The sequence below is a fragment of the Phytophthora sojae genome (assembly GCF_000149755.1).
Source record: "Phytophthora sojae unplaced genomic scaffold PHYSOscaffold_2, whole genome shotgun sequence".
Classification (NCBI taxonomy): Eukaryota; Oomycota; class Peronosporomycetes; order Peronosporales; family Peronosporaceae; genus Phytophthora; species Phytophthora sojae.
In genome coordinates this window covers 9869301-9887354 of record NW_009258116.1, presented here as the reverse complement: position 1 = coordinate 9887354, position 18054 = coordinate 9869301, and the positions used below count along the sequence as shown (strand labels likewise).

Below are 18054 nucleotides of genomic sequence, written 5' to 3'. Positions count from 1 at the left end.
CCACGCCGCTGAAGATGGAGTATCGATCTTCAAAGCCTCAAACTTGGATGACACTCACAACATTTACCAACGTCGAGTGCTCGGGTTCCAGCGCCAGCCAAGTCGAGTGGAACACTGCACAACTTACCGCGGCATCCTGTGCAGAAAACGCGGATCAAATCGCCTACATGGGTGGAGCGACCAGCAAGTGGTCAATCATGACGTTCTTTAAGGACAGCGAGTGCTCGAAGCCCATAAATGTTTAAGTTAATCGTTGTTTTGTCTGCGAAGCCGAAAAGAATCCCGCCAGTGCAGTGTGCTCTGGCCCCGATCAAGACTTGTGGAGCTGTGCAGAGGACTATGTTGCGTTTACGGTAAGCACGTTTGGCTCGGAAGTCCCGTTCCTGGTGGAAGAATGGTACTACGACCAAGTTACCTGCACAGAGCTGGAGCATTACATGATCTACCCAGCCGACGGCTCCTGTGTTGCGGTTGCTGGGCCGAGTTACATCATCAAGTTGCAAGCAGGTGGCACAGTGACGTTCGAACTTTTCCCATTCTCGGGATGTTCTGGTAATGGACCGTATCAGTCTTGCTGCTAAGAAGTGTCCTACTGATAGCAGTATTAAGTTTCATGTCGGCGGAGTGACGCCACAATGGAAGGCCATTGCTACGTATGAAAATGGTGACTGCAGCAACATCTCAGTAAAACTAGCGAATTCACGTGCGAGCCGCTGGTACACCGTGACGATTTCCAGCACTGAGCAATCGCCTTCGCCGATGTACTTGTCGACAACCAACCACGTACGGGTGATTTTCACCGAATGCAGCCTGGGAGAACTCCAAATAATCATCAGTGCAATCGCTCTGCGATGAAGCGTGCTTGTCTGTAGCAGTACAACCATCGTTCGACTTGGACGTGCAGCGGATGGCTTGTGCCACAACAATTTGGATGGACTCACGAGTTTTTCAGTCGAGGTACATGATGAACTCTCAGCAACGATCACTACTTATGATCAACCCGACTGTGCCAGCTCTGGAGAGATTACTCCGGTGGCAAACACTTATCTCGAGTCACATTCGTGCGTTGAGGGTGCGAGTAAGTACTACTTGGGCGGCCTCACGACTCAATGGACCGCTGTCATGGTCCATGATAGCAACGATTGTACCAAGGCACCGGTTCAAATAGCTTTCACGAGAGAGCCCACCTGCACTTCTACAAGTTCGTCTCACTGCGTTCAAACCGGAAGCTCGGCAATTTTTCTATCTCACGACTGTGCTAGTGATTATTTGGACTTTGCTGCGGATGCTTTTGACGGATCCTCTTACTTGGTTGTGGAGTCCTACGAAGACGACTCTGACTGCAGCGTTTTGGAGAGTGTTATGATGTATTTGGCCAATGAAGAATGTCACGCCAGTATCGACGCTACAACTGGTGTCATTGCCAGCTTAGACGCGAATGGTGCCGCTACGTTGGCGTTGTACGATGACATTGATTGCCTGGACGAAACACCATCAACCAAGACATTATCTTTGGCTGATCAAGGTATGTATTCATGCTTCGAAGGCAGCTTGAGACTATGTTTCGTCAAAGGCACTCCCGAACCAACGTCTGAAACACCCTCGTCGACTACTGAATCACCAACTACCGGTAGTACCAGGACAACTCCGACGCCTTCGCCAGCTACTGTGACCAAGACACCAGAACCTTCCGTTCCTGCTAGCACGTCGAATGCGCCAGCACCGACACCCTCGACTGCTGCGACCAAGACGCCCAAAGCCACGACCAAAACGCCCCAGGCAAATAATACTCCATCGCCTACCACCAAGTCTCCCGCTACACCTGCAACAAAAGCACCTGCAAGCTCAACCACAACTGCTACTTCGTCCGCATTCGTTATCGAGCCCATGCTCATACAAGCGATTGCAGCTTCAATCCTAATCGGGTTGTTGCTTTGACAGTGCAGCAGTAATATGAACTTGTAGCTGCAGGTATGATCAGACCCTAAACGATCAATGCCAAGATAGTAGAAGCACACGTAGCATCATAGTTAATATCCAACTTGTCAGCCTCCTGTCCGGATTAACTGTAAACCCCTCCAACTCATGGCGAGCTTCCTCCTGCATTCGACTCGCCCTCAGTAGTGTATGGCTCCAGTTCTGTCAGGTCCTGAGCAATTTTCTCCGCAGCCAATGCAGGGTTCTCCAGCACCAGCACGTGCGAGTTGCCTTCCATGGGGTCCCTCACGGTGTAAATGTGCGGAAGTTTGCTCTGTAGAGCCTCGAATCGGTCGTGGAACCACATCTTGGAGCGACTTCCCCAGTGGAACGTAATGGGGCACTTGGGCTGCTGCAGCTCGTGCTCCGTCAACCACAGCGGCTTCTGGCAGTACAGCGACGCCTCAATGTTCGGGTGACAGGCTAACGTGACAGTACCGTCCACGGCCTCAACGAGAGCTCCTCGCAGGTATCCAGCAAGAGTCTCACGGTCCCATTTGGCAAAGTTCCTGAGGTTGTAAAAGTGTTCTTCAGCTGCAGCCCGAGAGGGCCACGAGGCCGCTCGCTGCAGCGTGAGACCGACCATGAAGTTGATCATGTAGTCGGTGTCAGGCGAGTTCTGGGCCAGCACAGGCTCGAACAGAATGAGCCCATCAAAGGTCCCTGGGTGCGCCACCTCCGTGGCCCAGAGCCCCGCGGAGCCCATAGAGTGCCCGACACCAATGAGCTTATGCTGCGCCTTGCCCTCGGGGTCCCCCCTCTTGGTCTTCTCCTTCCACTCTGCGACTTGCTCCTGCACCGCCTCAGCCACCCATCCGACCAGGTCGTGCGCCTCGTTCCAGACCCGCGGAGCTCTCGGGTTGCTCAGATCCACCTCGAACGCCTGCAACGCCGCTGGGTCGTGCCTGTCGCCGTGGTACGGGAAGTCGAACGTGACGAACTCCGTCGGCACGTCCTTGATCACTTGAGACTCGTTGAGGCGACGCACGATGGGGTCCCAAGTGTCCTTGCAGAACCCTCCGCCATGCGCGAACACCAGCGTCACCTTGGTCTTGGCACTCGCCATCTTCCAGGAGAATCGAGTAGTGAGCAGCAGGAGGCCGCCGACCAGGCCACAGCATACAACTGTGTGCCTTGTCATGCGCCGCGAGTGGTTGACGTCACCAAGTTTTGGGTCATGTTGAAGCTGCTGGGGGTTGTTCAACGCTCTCGATCATCTCATTTAACAACTTGCCCGGAAGATGACGCGAGATTCGGCGGCCACGCTGCTCTTCGTGGACGGCGGGGGCTTCTGCAAGACCTGCTGGGACCCCATCGTGCGTCGGCTGAAGGCGGCGCCGCTGCTGGCAGGCGCCGACTTCGTCACGTTCGACTTCTCGTGGCACGGCAGCAACTACGACCACTCGGTGGCAGCTCAAGTGGATCACAGCGACCCGCAGAAGCCGCGCGTGGATCACCCGGCCAAGAACCTCACGACCTGGGCGCCGCAGGAAGTGTACGAGCAGGTGCAGCGTATTCGTGCGGGGCAGCGCGCGCGAGGGCAAAGCGACAAGACGCCAATATATGGCGTCGGTCATTCGATGGGGGCCATGGCGCTCTGGAAGACGGAGGTGATGCACCCAGGCACCTTCGCCAGCCTCAGCCTGTTCGAGCCTGGCTACGGGTATCGGCACGCCGCAAAACGACTACACCGTGGACTTCTTGGTGGCGCTAACACTGCAGCGCGAAGCCCAATGGCCGACGCGACTGGCAGCGGAGGATCACTTCTACGACTTGAAGAACTTCGCTCGTTGGGACCGCGAGGCTCTGGCGGGATATCTCCGCGGCGGCCTCATCGACCAAGACGACGGCTCCGTCCTCTTGGCGTGTCACCCGCTCATCGAAGCCTCGCTCTACTGCCACACGCCCATGTATCTCTCGGACGAGCTGTAGCAGCGCCCTCGTTGTCGCATCAACTTCCACGGGGGCGGCAGATCCAAGATCCACAACAGCAAAGCGTTTGGGGAGATGGCCACCAAGTACCCGCAGATTTACCGGACGCGACCACTAATGCCTGGACTCTCGCATGCCCTGGTGATGGAGAACCCTGCCGGCTGTGCTAATAGCGTGCTGGCGGACCTGAAGGAGCTCATTACTACTAGTATTGAGCAAACGGCGCCACACTCGCGCATCTAAGTAGGAATCTACTAGAAATGGCCGTCAGGTGATGCTAAGGATGAGTAAGAACAATCGAAAGCGATGAATAACCACCAAAACCCATTTATCTCATCAAAGTTGACTCAATGTATCGCGGCGGAATGGCGCTACCTTCGCGAGGTCGTTCAGAATCTTTCTGGCCGCCGTCTCGGGGTCTTCCAGCACCAGCAAGTGCGTGCATTTGTTCATCAGCTCGTCGATCCAGTAAATGTCGGGGCTTATCTTCACCGCGTGCTCGAACCAGGGCATGAAGAACATATTCGACCGGTCTCCATAGTGGAAGTGCACAGAGCATTTCGGCCGCTTAAGCTCTTCATCGTTGAAGCGCAGGATATCGTGGCAGTACAACGAGGCTTCAATGTGCGGGTGGCACGCCAAGACCGTCTTCCCCGTCGCCTCATCCTCGACCAAAGCGCCTTGAGCGTACGCAGCGAGGGACTCGCGATCCCACGTCTTGAAGTTCTTGAGGTTTTCAAAGTACGTCTCCGCCTCGCGTCTCGACGCCCACGAGGACTCTCGCTGCAGCGTCACCGACACGAGGAAGCTCGTGACCTCGTCCGTCCTCTGCGGATCGTCGATTCCATACACGGGCTCAAACATGATAAGGGCGTCGAAGGTGCCGGGGTCCCGCACCTCCGCGTTCCAGAGCGCGCCCGCCCCCATCGAGTGACCGACGCCAATGAGCGCGGGTCTCGGTCCCTTTGCATCGTATTTCTCCCGGAACAACTGCACTTGGCGCCGCACTTCCGCCGTCGTGGATTGCACCAAGTTGCCACACCCTTGGTTCGCCGGGACCGTTCACGTCGAGTTTAGGGGCCACGGATTCGTCGCGTTTTGTGCCGTGGTAAGGGAAGTCGAAGGCCACAAACTCCGTCGCGACCTGCTGCAGGAGTGGGGAGCTCTTGAGGCGGCGGATGATCGGGACCCAGACCTGCTTGCAGAAGCCCCCGCCATGGGCGAAGAGCAGCGTCGCTGCTGGAGTCGGTGGCATTGAGATATCTTGTGCTAACGTTGACGTGAACACACCTAAGAGGACCTTTTGCACTGTTTAGGACCAACTTCAACTTGCAGGAGGATAACGACCCTATACGGTTTGTAAGGCTAGAGCTTACAGCTTCGCGTTGGCCTGAGCGAACGGCTCGAGTTGCTGCAGCTCTTGGGCGATGTTGCTCGCCGTCTGCTCTGGGCTCTCCATGACCACGAGGTGGCCGAGGCCTGGCATCCCTTTGCGAGTGGTGTAGATGCGCGGGAACTTGGTCTCGATGGCCTTGAGCATCTTCTCGAAGCACATGTGCGACTCGCTGCCCCAGTGGAAGCGGATCGGACACTTGGGTCGCCCCAGCTCCTCGTCGGAGAAGTCAAGCGCCTGCATGGAGTACAGTGAGGCCTCCAGTCGAGGGTCGCACGCGAGTGACACGGATCCGTCCGCTTGGTCCTTGAGTGCTCCGACCAAGTGCGCTGCCAGCGCCTCTCGATCCCACGCAGCGAACGCTTCAGCGGTGGTGAAGTACGTCTCAGCAGCAGCGCGCGAGGGCCTGCACAGCAGCAATACACACAAGTGTTAGACAAGTCAGCAGCACTTCAACATGGATCAAAAGCCTTTCGAGTTCTCACCACGACGACAGACGCCGAAGCGTGGACGCTACGAAGTACGACCGCACAGCCTCCGTCCTCGGCGTCTTGGTGTCCAGCGTCGGCTCAAACAGAATGAGCGCGTCGAACGTGCCCGGGTGCGCGATTTCCACGGCCCAGAGAGCTCCCGAGCCCATGGAGAAGCCCACCCCAATGAAGAAGTCCGCCGGGTTGTCCCTCTTCACGCTCTCCACCTGCTGCGGCGTCGTCTTCAAGTACCAGCTCTTGACGTCGTCACACTCGCCGCTCACCCGCACGGCCTTCGGGTTGCGCTTGTCCACCGTCAACGTCTCCGCCAAGGCCGCGTCACTTCGACTTCCGTGGTACGGGAAGTCGAAGCTCACGAACTGCGTCTCCGCGCGTCGCAGCGCCGGAACCTCCTTCAACCGGCGCACTACAGGCGTCCACATGTCCTTGGAGAAGCCGCACGCATGCGCCAGCAGCACCGTCACCTTGGGCTTGCCCTCCATCGCGCCAAACCTCAACTGATTCCCTCCAAAGTGTGCACCCCTACCGGATCCCCCTACGATGTAGGCAGTAGCCATCTTCGGTGGCGTCGGGCCCAAAGATGTGGCTAAAAGATCTCCTCGCGTGTCATTCAGTCGTTCACACCGTCAAGCCAAGTCCACACGCTTTAGGTGTCACTATGGCAGCCAAGACGGTGCTTATCACGGGCAGCAACCGCGGCATCGGCCTTGCGTTCGCCACGCACTAGAAGAAGGAGGGGTTGCAGGTCATCGGCTGCGCGCGCAACGTCGACACCGCCACGGACGTACGTGTCTTCTCATGACGAGAGATCCTTTCTACTCACGCCCGAGGTAGTTTGATACAGTAGACATCTCATACTATAATCCTTACTTTGCAGCTCAAGAAGCTGGAACCGTGGAAGCTGCTGACGCTGGACACGAGCAGTGAGGAGTCCATCGCTGCCGCCGCCAAGGCGCTCAAGAACGTGCCCATCAACCTGCTCATCAACAACGCCGGCATCATGGACGTGCACGACCTGCAGACCACGACCAAGGCGGATCTGCTTCGCCACTTTGAGGTGAACTCGGTGGGACCCTTCCTCATGACGAGGGCCTTGCTGCCGAACCTGCGGCTGGCGGTGGGCGCCGAGGGCTCGGCCTTCGTGGCGCAGATCACGTCCCGAATGGGCGGTAGCCGGATTTTTAGGTCAGTCCTACATTTTGGTCACGTGTCAAATCCTTACTTTGGTCACGTGACCTAAGGGAATGAGGTCACATGTAATTCACAAACGATCTGGAAGCAAAGTAAATGTATTATATCGATTCTGCTGCAACGCCATCCTGAACGATAGCGACTTCCGCACCATTATACAATTGCTGATGCATCGCCGTCGTAGTCAAATGAGTTATCTGGACTGTAGTCTGCCGTATCGTGATCCATCTCAGCAACGTCGTCCTCTGAACCCGGCGCACTTGAGCAGGATGCAGGGTCATCCGTGGCGATGGTAGGCTGCTCGTCTTCGTCTTCGCTTTCCTCCGAATCCACGATGTCGCCGACCTCAGGCAACTGCGGCGCACGCGGCAGCTGGAAACGTTTCCGTTGAGGTGGCCTGGCGAGTCCGGACTGGATAGCAACACGCTGCGCCACATATTCGCGAGAAATACCTTCTAGCGTGTCGACGAAGCTGCTCATGGCAGGGTGTGGAGCTTTGATCTTCCCGTTCAGATGCCGGCGGAAGCGCTCGAGAGGGTTGTTAGTTCTACTAACAATGTCACGACGCATGCCGAACACGTTCCAATACGTTGGCGGAAACATTTCTAGCCAAGTCCGTCGGAAGTAATCCCAAACCTTACGCCACTTTCTGCGAGAGTAGGTCATATGCTTCGCCTCACAAACTTTTTTAATCTTGGCCTTGACCCACGCAATCCCTTGAACTTCGATGTTACTTGGGTCGATCACCGTCAAAATGTCAAAGACATTTGGGGCCATTGCTAGCTTGGCTTCGTCTCTTGGTATCTGGTACTCCTTCAGCTTTCGGCGACACACTTGTTTAAAATGAAACAAACATCCGATGATACGGATGTCGGGGAAGTATGCTCGTAGTGCGCCGATGAGAGCGGCCTCGAAATCACACACGACTTCCTTAGGAGTCAACTTCAGACCGTCGCAGTCCTCGATACAGCGCAACAGCTTGATATAATGCTCCTTCTGCATGGAGGTGGCTACCGTGAAGATAGCAGGGATGTAAAGATCGGTAATGGATCGTGGACCATAATTGTCACGCACTGTTTGTATCCAGCAGGAGCACACCGAAACGTGCCGTCAAGGAACCACGACAGGTTCTCGAAGCGCAGCAGATTGCGCAGCTCAGGATGCGCCCATGCCAAAACTCGATCAACACCGACCGAGTCTTTTTGCGCCTTCATATCATCGTGCCACGAGTACTGGAACTGAAAAAATCCCTGCATGGATCCTCTCACTTTTGACATAGGAGGGAGCTCAACAGATCGATTGCGGTTGCCACCGGTTTCTTTTCCTCGAGCATACCTCACTCGATTTTCAACCGCGTTCTTGGATACCCCACGGACCGGAGGCCCCGACTGCATGTAGAATTTCTCCATAACGTGCAGCCAGATATCCCGTTGGGTCATATTCGTTTCAACAGCGAGCTGGTCGACCTCCTCTAGTACAGCCTCGCTCACATCTTCACAGGGGCTCCCATCAGCTTGAGCGGTCCTGCTTTGAAGTGCAGCGCCCGATCGACAGGTGTGGGGGACGAGTTCACTGAAGTCGAACGATGCCGTGGCAGCCATGTACACAAATCGTGCCTTGCATTTCTGTCGATACGAGCTACAACGATACGAGATCTTGACGCTCGTAATGCTCGCCCGAGCGTACGAGAAACCCTGGTAGTACACCTTCGTATGTCCATCTCGCTTCTTTGACGTCGCCCGGGTCCGTCCCACTGTCGCGTTAGTACAACCCGTTGGGGCACCATTAGCTCCTCCAGCTTCTTCCCGCAGGTGGCCGCCGTCCGCCGGTTGTGATAACAGCATCTCGGGCACTGTGGAGCCCGAGGGATCGAGTAGCATCGTCGTTGACGTCCGCGACCTTGCCATGTTGTCCAGGCAATACAGATGCATACGAAGCCTGCGCACGCATGCTAGTCGTATCCGCTGTAGCATCGAGGAGATCTAACGACGCTTGCGTCGGACGCAAATCGGCCCCCACAACACCGTTGTCGGACAGTTCATGGACGTCGGGGACTTGCTGACTCGGACGTCGCGAACGGATACTCCGCCGAGTCAGCGGAGAGAAACGAGGACGTGGTTGCCGATTCGAGCAGCGAGAGGATGGGTTGATCGTCGGTGGAGTTGTCGTTTTGTTCCTACGGCGTGTCATCGTGTAGAGCGAGCTCGCAGATACGGAAGAAGTGCCGTGTGCTGGTTGAGGAAGCTTGGTTTATGATTCCTGAAGAGGCGGCTAGCGATGTGGCCTTTGTCCGTTTTGAAAAGCGCAAATAGCTTCAGGTTGGTTTTGAAACTGCTTCCGTGGATGCATCTCGCTACCATTCTCATGCGCGTGTGCGCGCATCTGACCTTCTCTATCATAAGTATGTCGTGGGGGTGTGACCTGGTAAGTTTGGTCATGTGACCTAGCGTCCTGATGTGTGACCTATTTGGCCATCATACCCGTGACCAACTGTTAGGATTGACCTGTTTTCCCCTCTTCGGAATGGGCAGCATCACGGACAACGGCTCCGGCGGGTACTACGGCTACAGGGCGAGCAAGACGGCGCTCAACATGCTGACCAAGAGCCTGGCGGTGGACCTCGAGAAGGAGAAGATCGGGTGCTTGCTGCTGCACCCGGGGTACGTCAACACGGCCATGGTGGGCTTCACGGGCTCCGTGTCGTCCGAGGACAGCGTCAAGGGCCTGACCAAGATCATCGCCCGCGCCAAGATCGAGGACTCGGCCAAGATGTTCCACTTCGAGAAGGGCGACGTCCTGCCCTGGTAAGCAAGCGAGCGCGTTGCAGTTTTCTGCTTAGGGGTTTAAGTAGGGGGGGGGCCTGGGAGCACGTTGTGTAGGATGTGACGTGGGCATATCGATGCGCTTTAATCAACAGGAAATGCCACGGTGAAACTCCAGTCCATTTCGAGCTCAACCGCCGCGATGATCGCATTCTAGTGCACTTCCCTAAATTCGTCACTGATCCCTAACATGGCGGCGTTGCCTCCGCTCGCAGGCCAAAGCGATGAGCTGCGTGACCCTACGCTGGAAGAGCTGTATACAGGCCCCGCGCGTGCGCTTCCCGATGAGATCCAACAGCTTCCCGGTCGCCGACCTCGTTGCTCAGCCGAGAAGAGTTGGGTGCCGTTGCGGTGGGCGTCGGGGGCACGACCTTGTTGTTGTGAACAGTTTCTTGTCGGTGGAAGATGCCCCAGAACTGCTGCATGGCCTCCGCCCCCATGTAGTTGGCCGGCACGGGCGGCTCCGACGACGCGCCGCCTTCCGTGTAGTCGCCGACGGCTCCATTGACTCCAGCGGGGACGGCGGCCGCAGCATCTCGCTCTGACGTCTGGACCGCCGGCGTGCGGGCACCAGCGCTGTGAGGAACGTCTTGGACTCGGCGGGACTGGAGCCTCGCGACGCGGAAGAGGGCGGCGGCCTCGGCTTGAGCTTGGGAGGCTGGCGGGGCGGCGCTTCAACCGCGGCTGGGCGAGTCTCCTCCTCCTTCAGCGCCGCGCGCGCGGCGGCCCGCACTGCGGTGGGCGTGGCGGCCGGCTCATCCTCCACGCTCGTTCGGCGCGAGCGCGACGCCAGGCGGGGCATGCTGTGCCTCGACACGTCGTCCCTCATGCGGCCGCTGGGCTAACAACTGATGGCCATAGTCAGGAATAGCTTTGGCTGTTACTCGAGGCCTGCCGGACAGATACGAGCAGTACGGTCAGGGTGTCGCGACGTAGCTAAGGCGCGCTTCGTGTCCGTCGTCCTGCCCTAGGAGCAGCCAGCGTCGAGTGCACTTCCAGCAGCAGCGGCTGTTTTGTAGATGGCTACATTTGTGTACGCGTTGCTGAGCCCCACCCAACCGGCACTTCAGTTGACCACCATGAGCACGAGCAGCTCCGAGGCGCAGCAGGCCGAGCCATTGACGACCGCCGACACGCAGCTGGGCGAGGCGCCCGAGCGTCTGCGCCGGGCGGAGACGGTGCTGCGCCACCGCACGAGCCGCATCGTGCTGGTGCTGGAGCAGTGCATGGACTCGCACAACCATCAGGCCGTGCTGCGCACCGCCGAGGCGCTGGGCGTGCAGCACGTGTGGCTCATCGCGGCCAACGCGCAGCAGCTCAAGACCCACGACGACACTGGCAAGAGCAAGAAGCCCAAGAAGAGCAGCGGCAAGAAGATCACCAAGAACTGCGCCGGGTGGCTCACGGTGCGCGAGTTCTCCAGCATCGCCGACTGCCTCACGGCGCTGCGCGAGAGCGACATGAGTAGTGGGTCATGGAACATTACGCCGGCAGTTTTTTTCCTTACCGTAATTTACCACCGAGAACATTCCCGAAACCTTCTTTCGGGACAGCAGCGATTTCAACGACGACCCCTCTCGACCACTTGAGAGCGAGAGCCACGTCTTTTCGATATGAGGGTAGTTTTAGAACCTCTGAACCGGTCAGATCTAATAGACGTTGATTTGACGACGCCCACTTTATAGCGAGAGCCACGTCTTTTGGATCTTAGGGCGTTTCGGGACCGCTCGTTCAAACTACATTGATAAAACCAATAGAACATTACGCCAGCAGATTTTACTAGTAGTTCGGACCAGCGCGACGTGGCGTCTCATCTGGTTGAAAATCTATGTCACACACCTTCATGTTCGCTTAAGTACGCCAGAAATTCTCCCTCCCTTCCGGCTTGACGAAAGATGGTGAAGCTTTTCTGTGCGTTGGCGTGGCGGGCAGCGCGTTCTCGGTGCGAGTGGATGAGAGCGACACGGTGGACGACTTAAAGAAGGCGATCAAGGCGGAGAACCCAGCGACGATCACGTGCGATGCCAAGGACCTGCAGCTTTCCCTGGCGAAGACGGCGGACGGCGCGTGGCTCTCATCGAAGGACCCTGATGTGATTTCTATGCGAAGTGGAGGCATTCCTGAACAAGTGAAGACACTGCTGAACGTGGAAATGGACCCAGCAGATGAGATTGCCGATGTCTTCGTACCAGCTCCGCAGAAGAAACAGGTCCACGTGCTGGTGGTGGTTCCGGGTCATGTTCGCGTTGACATTGGTGGAACTGCTTCCAGAGCGCTGAAATATAAGCGTACGTATTCTGGCCCCTAATTGTTTGAATATGTTGTTGCTAATTTCTTGTGTAGAGCAGGATTCAGACGGTGGATCATCAACGCTCAATGCTTCGTACCTGTCATATTGGCGGTCATTACATTCATTGTTTTGGCCTATGGAGAGAATCCAACCGACGAAAAAGGATGTTTAACAGTTCCTGGCCGCTCGCTTATCGTGTGTCAGATGATTGGTGTTGATATTGCGATGGGGGCGATTCTGTCATATTCGCAACATTGGAAATCGAAGCTTGACAACATGATCGAGGAAGCGAAGGACGAGACACCGTTACAAGCCCAGCGACAAGAAATGACCGACCTGACTTTTGCTGCTGAAGCCCAGCATCAAGAATTGACCGAGCACACTTCGCTGCTTCCTGCTACTGAAGCTCAGCGACAACCTCAACAACAACAACCCTCACAGAGCACAAAGAGAAACAGAGGAGGAGGAAAGAGGAAATGAATAATTTAATGGAAGCATGGTGTCTTCAACTTCTCAATTACCAAGTATTTGTTGATCGATCGTGATAAATATAAAGTTAGTAAAATAGTAACATGGCGTACTCTACTGAGCAATACCAAGCTAGCAAGGAACGCATCAAAGCAGCACAGAAGCGCTACTATCAGCGCACACGCGACGCTCGCTTGTCGTATCAAAAGAGCTACGACGACAAGAATAGAGACCAGATTCGAGCTCGCAAGCGTAAACCCAAAACCGAACTTATTGATGGTGAAGTCGAACTTAATAATGAAACCGAACTTCATTAATTAATTAATTAATTTGTTTTCTCAAAAAGTCAATCCCAATATAGTCAAAGACAATGGCTTAAAACCTCCAAAAAGGTATAAGCCAAATATTTGAATTAATTAATTTCAGAATATTTTGTAAATGACTAAGATATAAAGTCGATCCTGATACAAGGTCAAATAATTATAAAGTCATATCTACGGAGAATAATATAGTCAAGCATATATAGACAACATGTTTGCATACGAACTCGAAGGATTAAAGAGATTAAATATTCAACCCATTCGATGGGGTAGTAGCTACCGTATTAAGGTACGTGGCAAGGCGGGGCGCATGGTATACAACATTTCCCACCCCACCAACCAAAAATTGGTAGCGAAGCAGTACTAGATCAGTCTAGGCAAGCTCCAAAAGAATGTGGCTGCTGATTTCAAGGAAGACAGTAAGTACCACTTCTACCAAGACAACAACATGGAGTCGCACCTCTACGAGGGAATTCAGCCTGCTGAGTTCTACGACAAGCTCGATAACGTGCTCGCAACCCAGAAGTCTACTAGCGTAAGCTCAAGCCGCGTCCCAAAGGGCCCGCGGCATGGATAACTCGCGGCCATCTGTCTGGCGAACTATACACGACTATGGCTTGACGCGCAAGGTGCTTGAGCGCCGCGCAATGCACATCAACGAGAGTGATATCTTTCGTCTCGTAGATGAATTAGCAAAATCGACTGGATTCACCACAACCTTGTCGTCCTAGACGAGGTGTGGTTCGACAACGGGGGAATGATAAGGAAGCGTGGCTACTCTTTGAAAGGACAAAATATAGCAATTCGGGGAGATTTCCTGTGGTAGCCGAGAGAATCCATGCTGGCTCTGGGTGCAAGGTGCGATAGACTACTACAACACGCAAGGTACATTTGGCCGAGTGAAATCCGTGAAGTGCTGCAAGGATTTCATGTACTCGAAGCGAGGCAGTGTTTGCCAGTACCCTGGGACTCACTCAGTGTGGATTCTTGGCGGTGCTTCAATTCATCGCCATCCGGAAATCGTGCACTTGTGGGCATTGTTCCCATATTCCTCCCCGCTTACTGCCCCTTCTTCAATCCCATAGTGTTCAACTTTGGGTTCATGAAAAAATCATTCCAGGGCAATTACGATGAGGGAAGTGGCCGTGATTTACTTCCGTTTGCTGGGCAAACCTTTCGCCGGTTTGAAAAGTTTAAAATGACACGACCATTTACTCACTACTGCTGGAAGGAGCAAGGCCATTCGTTCCGACGGAGCCGTTATAAACGGAGAAACGACAAGTACCAGACATTTGGGATACTCCAACCGAAGACGAAACTTTATTGGGTTTAATGGAAGATAACAGAATCGTTCTCCTACGCTTGGTGCTCGGTGTCAAGTTATCCATTCGAGGCAACGGCTCAACGACCGCATCTGCGCGGGAGGCGCGAGGTCACGGAGAAGCCCCTCAATAATACGTTTGCGTGCTTTCAGGTCGCACGGGTGGCCGTTTAAGTGATCGCGAAATATCTCATATTCATTGTGAAGACTATCGTAGTCGGCTAGCGAACCAGTGACGCATTCGAGCGCCAGTTCAGCCGAGCGAGTTATGTTTGTCAGTATCTCCTCAGCTTCGGATGGTGCATCCCCAAACATTGGGCGATGATGCCCAGGAGGGGGCGCCGACATAACTTCGCCCCAAATACCCCGATCGAGGTTGCGCATGATAGCATTTGCCCAACGTCTCCACGTTACTGCTGATGCTAGGTGCCGGTAACTCCAGCGCTCTTGTAGTCCCATCGCTAGCTCATGAAACTAGCTTTCAGTACCCCAGCACGGTCAGTTGCAACAGGGCGGACGCAATCATTTAGGGAATCATCTAGATCTTGTGCCTTGGAAATCCTCAATCCGTACTCGTAAACTAGAAGCTTGACCAGCTGCCCACGTGCCGACACAAGTCACTGGTTCCACAAATGCTCCGTCTTGGCGTTGTGGACGAGGTGGCGTTTGAGCTTGAACTGCATGAGTGTAGCCGACGTATGTTCTATGGACCAGTAAAAACCTGTGAAGTATATTTGCTGAAAAGATGGGTTTTATATCGTCGGTGAAAACACGTACCAGAATGACATTTGCTCACGCATTTCTGCGGAGACCGACGATGCATACATGGACTCGTTCAATTTTTATCATTTCCAGCTCCGCATTCGTATTGAGATAATATTGAGATAACTATCGGTCTTTTCTTTTAGCAGTCCTCGCGCTGCTGCCCTACAACGTGACCTACGTGGTGCTTCATCGACACAAGAACGTGGAGAGAACCCTGCACACGCGGTCAAGGCGTTCGCGACGCTGCTGCAGATACAGTGATAGGAGACAGGTTACGTGCCGGGTTGGTGTTTGTGCGACCGAAGAACACCATCGACGTGGACTGTTTGCTAAGATATTTATTGTTACATACATGATTTGTAATCGCCATCATAGTTTCTTACATAGGTATTGCTAACACAGAGCATGTAAGCCGCCGTGACAAAGCAACAGGTTCTCCCTAATATGGTGGTACATTGGCTTTATGGGTTTTAGAACCTTGGCATTACTCGAAGCAAGCTTGCGCACGTATACCATAAGCGCGACAGCACAATCAGTATTTGGACCCGAGTGTACAAGACCACTGGAACATTCGAACGGGCAAACAGTGCAGCAGAAAAAAAGTTTAGCGCTGGTCACAAGCAATGATTGCGTTTGTATTATGCCGTGCGACCACTAGCGTAAGCTCAAGCCGCGTCCCAAAGGGCCCGCGGCATGAATAACTCGCGGCCATCTGTCTGGCGAACTATACACGACTATGGCTTGACGTGCAAGGTGCTTGAGCGCCGCGCAATGCACATCAACGAGAGTGATATCTTTCGTCTCGTAGATGAATTAGCAAAATCGACTGGATTCACCACAACCTTGTCGTCCTAGACAAGGTGTGGTTCGACAACGGGGGAATGATAAGGAAGCGTGGCTACTCTTTGAAAGAACAAAATATAGCAATTCGGGGAGATTTCCTGTGGTAGCCGAGAGAATCCATGCTGGCTCTGGGTGCAAGGTGCGATAGACTACTACAACACGCAAGGTACATTTGGCCGAGTGAAATCCGTGAAGTGCTGCAAGGATTTCATGTACTCGAAGCGAGGCAGTGTTAGCCAGTACCTATGGGATTGAAGAAGGGACAGTAAGCGGGGAGGAATATGGGGACAATGCCTACAAGTGCACGATTTCCGGATGGCGATGAATTGAAGCACCGCCAAGAATCCACACGGAGTGACTCCCAGGATCCCAAATGTCTGGCACTTGTCGTTTCTCCGTTTATAACGGCTCCGTCGGAACGAATGGCCTTGCTCCTTCCAGCAGTAGTGAGTAAATGGTCGTGTCATTTTAAACTTTTCAAACCGGCGAAAGGTTTGCCCAGCAAACGGAAGTAAATCACGGCCACTTCCCTCATCGTAATTGCCCTGGAATGATTTTTTCATGAACCCAAAGTTGAACGCCATGACCTCGGTGGCCGATGCGCCTCCTCGTAGGCTGAAAATGAGCTGCTTGTCGAATCCACATTGTCGACGGGGGGTAGCACGACCACAACACTGTCCGATCGCCCAAGAGCAGTAGTAGAAGAAGTGGGTGTCGCCGGGTGATTCAGGTCTACCCTCCAACAACGATTGGGCCTCTTCTTGTGCCCGTAATGCCGGCATTGATGCGGTGTGAGGATTTCCGTTTCGACCGACGCGTGGTAGTTCCCAAAGGGGCTGGATCGAGCACCCGCCTGAGATCGGATACGCCAACGTGGCGGTTGATCCACCATTGCTTTGCAAAGTGTTCTGGCAAAAGTCGCATGCGTCCGTTCGATTCTATGATCGTTGCGAGGTCGTGTAAGCATGACCGACCATGCACAACTCGAAACGTCCCGGAGCACGTATCCCTCGGAAGACGATTGTAGACGATCTTGCTCGCATCCTTCCACAACTTCTGAGTCTCTGTCAGCGCAAACACGGTGATCACCCGGACAACAGCCGAGTATTGGCTTTGTTGCAAAAGCGCAGGCGTGCCGTAACCATTCTGGGCTGATATCATTCGCGTGTCAGCCCCAGCTCCGTCCCCCCACGGTAGAAGACTTTAAACACGGTGAACAGGTCTCCTTGGCTGCTGCAAATCCACTCCTTGCACTTGGCATGAGTTCCTTCAACCAGCGAGGTGTCACGAAATCCGAAGTGGGGGTACCGGTCGGTCCAGGCACGGACAATTCTCGTCTTGTACTTCCACCGGTTGGTGTCCAGATAACTGCTGTGTGTCTTCAGAGCGACAGCACGCGTCTCGAATTCTGACTCCGTCTTTGAATCCACTGCCTCGTGGAATGCCGCCATGACGGCATTCGTTTCCCATGTATTCTCCTTTGACCTCACGCCAGTTGTAGGGTCCACCACGGTCACTTGGCCAAGATGTTTGCGGGCCGTTGCCTCCACGTTCGTGTTCATGTGCCAACGACACACCATTGACGGACCTTCAGGCAGAACCCGGGCAACTGCATTCATGCACGCTTGTTCGCGGTCGGATAGAACAACACCAGACAACTCAACGTCCTTCTCGATCAAGAAAAGGCGGAGCATGTTCAGAGCCCACACGCAATCCTCCTCCTTTTCTCCAGAGAGCCAACACTGCGCGACCGGGAGGACGGTGTTGAAACCCGTCACAGCAATGATGTTGAACAGCGGGATCTTAAACTTGTTCGTCTTGTAAGTGCAATCCACGACGAGGATATCGTGGTGCCTGCGATACAAGACTGCAGTGCCTGGGTGCGCCCAGAACAGGTAACGCAATTCCTGCGTCTCTGCGTTGGTTTCGTAGCGATAAAGGAGTCCGCGGCGCGAGAGGTCAGCGACGAGAGCCTTCATTGCGGTGTTGGTGGACAATTCTCTGCGTCGGACGGCGTTCTTCGTGTTAGCGATGTCCTTAGGGATGACGAAGGAAGTTGGATCGGCTTGGAGAAGCGTGGCGCGAATACTTGTTACGGACACTCCAGCAGCAGTCTGGGCCTCAACCAACGCCTGCACGGATTGATTGGTACCGACATAGGTTTCCGCAGCCGCCGCACGCCGTCGATGGCACGCGTGGGCTCGAGCATTTTCGGACGGTGGGTGGTTATGAAGTTGACTA

General features: G+C 54.6%; 10 protein-coding genes across 10 annotated transcripts; 6 read left to right on the top strand and 4 right to left on the bottom strand.

Annotated features, from left to right (window-relative positions):
• Positions 1–1113: 1113 nt before the first annotated feature.
• PHYSODRAFT_457377 (hypothetical protein) lies at positions 1114–1413 on the top strand (the record flags this gene model as incomplete). The annotated part of the gene is made up of 1 exon (XM_009522904.1): positions 1114–1413. A coding segment is annotated over one exon (300 nt), but the record flags the coding sequence as incomplete, so codon positions are not given.
• A 615-nt stretch (positions 1414–2028) lies between these two features.
• PHYSODRAFT_555522 (hypothetical protein) lies at positions 2029–3043 on the bottom strand (the record flags this gene model as incomplete). The annotated part of the gene is made up of 2 exons (XM_009522903.1): positions 2029–2809; positions 2852–3043. The coding sequence occupies 2 exons, from the start codon at positions 3041–3043 to the stop codon at positions 2084–2086; spliced, it is 918 nt and encodes a 305-aa protein (XP_009521198.1). The 3' UTR covers positions 2029–2083.
• A 175-nt stretch (positions 3044–3218) lies between these two features.
• On the top strand, positions 3219–4152 carry PHYSODRAFT_312151 (hypothetical protein; the record flags this gene model as incomplete). The annotated part of the gene is made up of 3 exons (XM_009522902.1): positions 3219–3669; positions 3707–3905; positions 3951–4152. The coding sequence occupies 3 exons, from the start codon at positions 3219–3221 to the stop codon at positions 4150–4152; spliced, it is 852 nt and encodes a 283-aa protein (XP_009521197.1).
• A 93-nt stretch (positions 4153–4245) lies between these two features.
• PHYSODRAFT_484972 (hypothetical protein) lies at positions 4246–5164 on the bottom strand (the record flags this gene model as incomplete). The annotated part of the gene is made up of 2 exons (XM_009522901.1): positions 4246–4872; positions 4976–5164. The coding sequence occupies 2 exons, from the start codon at positions 5162–5164 to the stop codon at positions 4246–4248; spliced, it is 816 nt and encodes a 271-aa protein (XP_009521196.1).
• A 117-nt stretch (positions 5165–5281) lies between these two features.
• On the bottom strand, positions 5282–5942 carry PHYSODRAFT_483055 (hypothetical protein; the record flags this gene model as incomplete). Its single annotated transcript, XM_009522900.1, has 2 exons — positions 5282–5708; positions 5788–5942. 2 exons carry the CDS (start codon positions 5940–5942, stop codon positions 5282–5284), a joined length of 582 nt encoding a protein of 193 aa, XP_009521195.1.
• A 509-nt stretch (positions 5943–6451) lies between these two features.
• PHYSODRAFT_326865 (hypothetical protein) lies at positions 6452–7053 on the top strand (the record flags this gene model as incomplete). The annotated part of the gene is made up of 4 exons (XM_009522899.1): positions 6452–6466; positions 6521–6577; positions 6671–6962; positions 7043–7053. 4 exons carry the CDS (start codon positions 6452–6454, stop codon positions 7051–7053), a joined length of 375 nt encoding a protein of 124 aa, XP_009521194.1.
• An 84-nt stretch (positions 7054–7137) lies between these two features.
• Positions 7138–8891, bottom strand: PHYSODRAFT_326864 (hypothetical protein; the record flags this gene model as incomplete). Its single annotated transcript, XM_009522898.1, has 2 exons — positions 7138–7994; positions 8081–8891. The coding sequence occupies 2 exons, from the start codon at positions 8889–8891 to the stop codon at positions 7138–7140; spliced, it is 1668 nt and encodes a 555-aa protein (XP_009521193.1).
• Positions 8892–9507: 616 nt separating this feature from the next.
• PHYSODRAFT_345045 (hypothetical protein) lies at positions 9508–10334 on the top strand (the record flags this gene model as incomplete). The annotated part of the gene is made up of 2 exons (XM_009522897.1): positions 9508–9788; positions 9902–10334. 2 exons carry the CDS (start codon positions 9508–9510, stop codon positions 9993–9995), a joined length of 375 nt encoding a protein of 124 aa, XP_009521192.1. The 3' UTR covers positions 9996–10334.
• Positions 10335–11721: 1387 nt separating this feature from the next.
• Positions 11722–12033, top strand: PHYSODRAFT_421021 (hypothetical protein; the record flags this gene model as incomplete). Its single annotated transcript, XM_009522896.1, has 1 exon — positions 11722–12033. A coding segment is annotated over one exon (312 nt), but the record flags the coding sequence as incomplete, so codon positions are not given.
• Positions 12034–12668: 635 nt separating this feature from the next.
• Positions 12669–12881, top strand: PHYSODRAFT_486958 (hypothetical protein; the record flags this gene model as incomplete). Its single annotated transcript, XM_009522895.1, has 1 exon — positions 12669–12881. The coding sequence occupies one exon, from the start codon at positions 12669–12671 to the stop codon at positions 12879–12881; it is 213 nt and encodes a 70-aa protein (XP_009521190.1).
• Positions 12882–18054: the final 5173 nt, after the last annotated feature.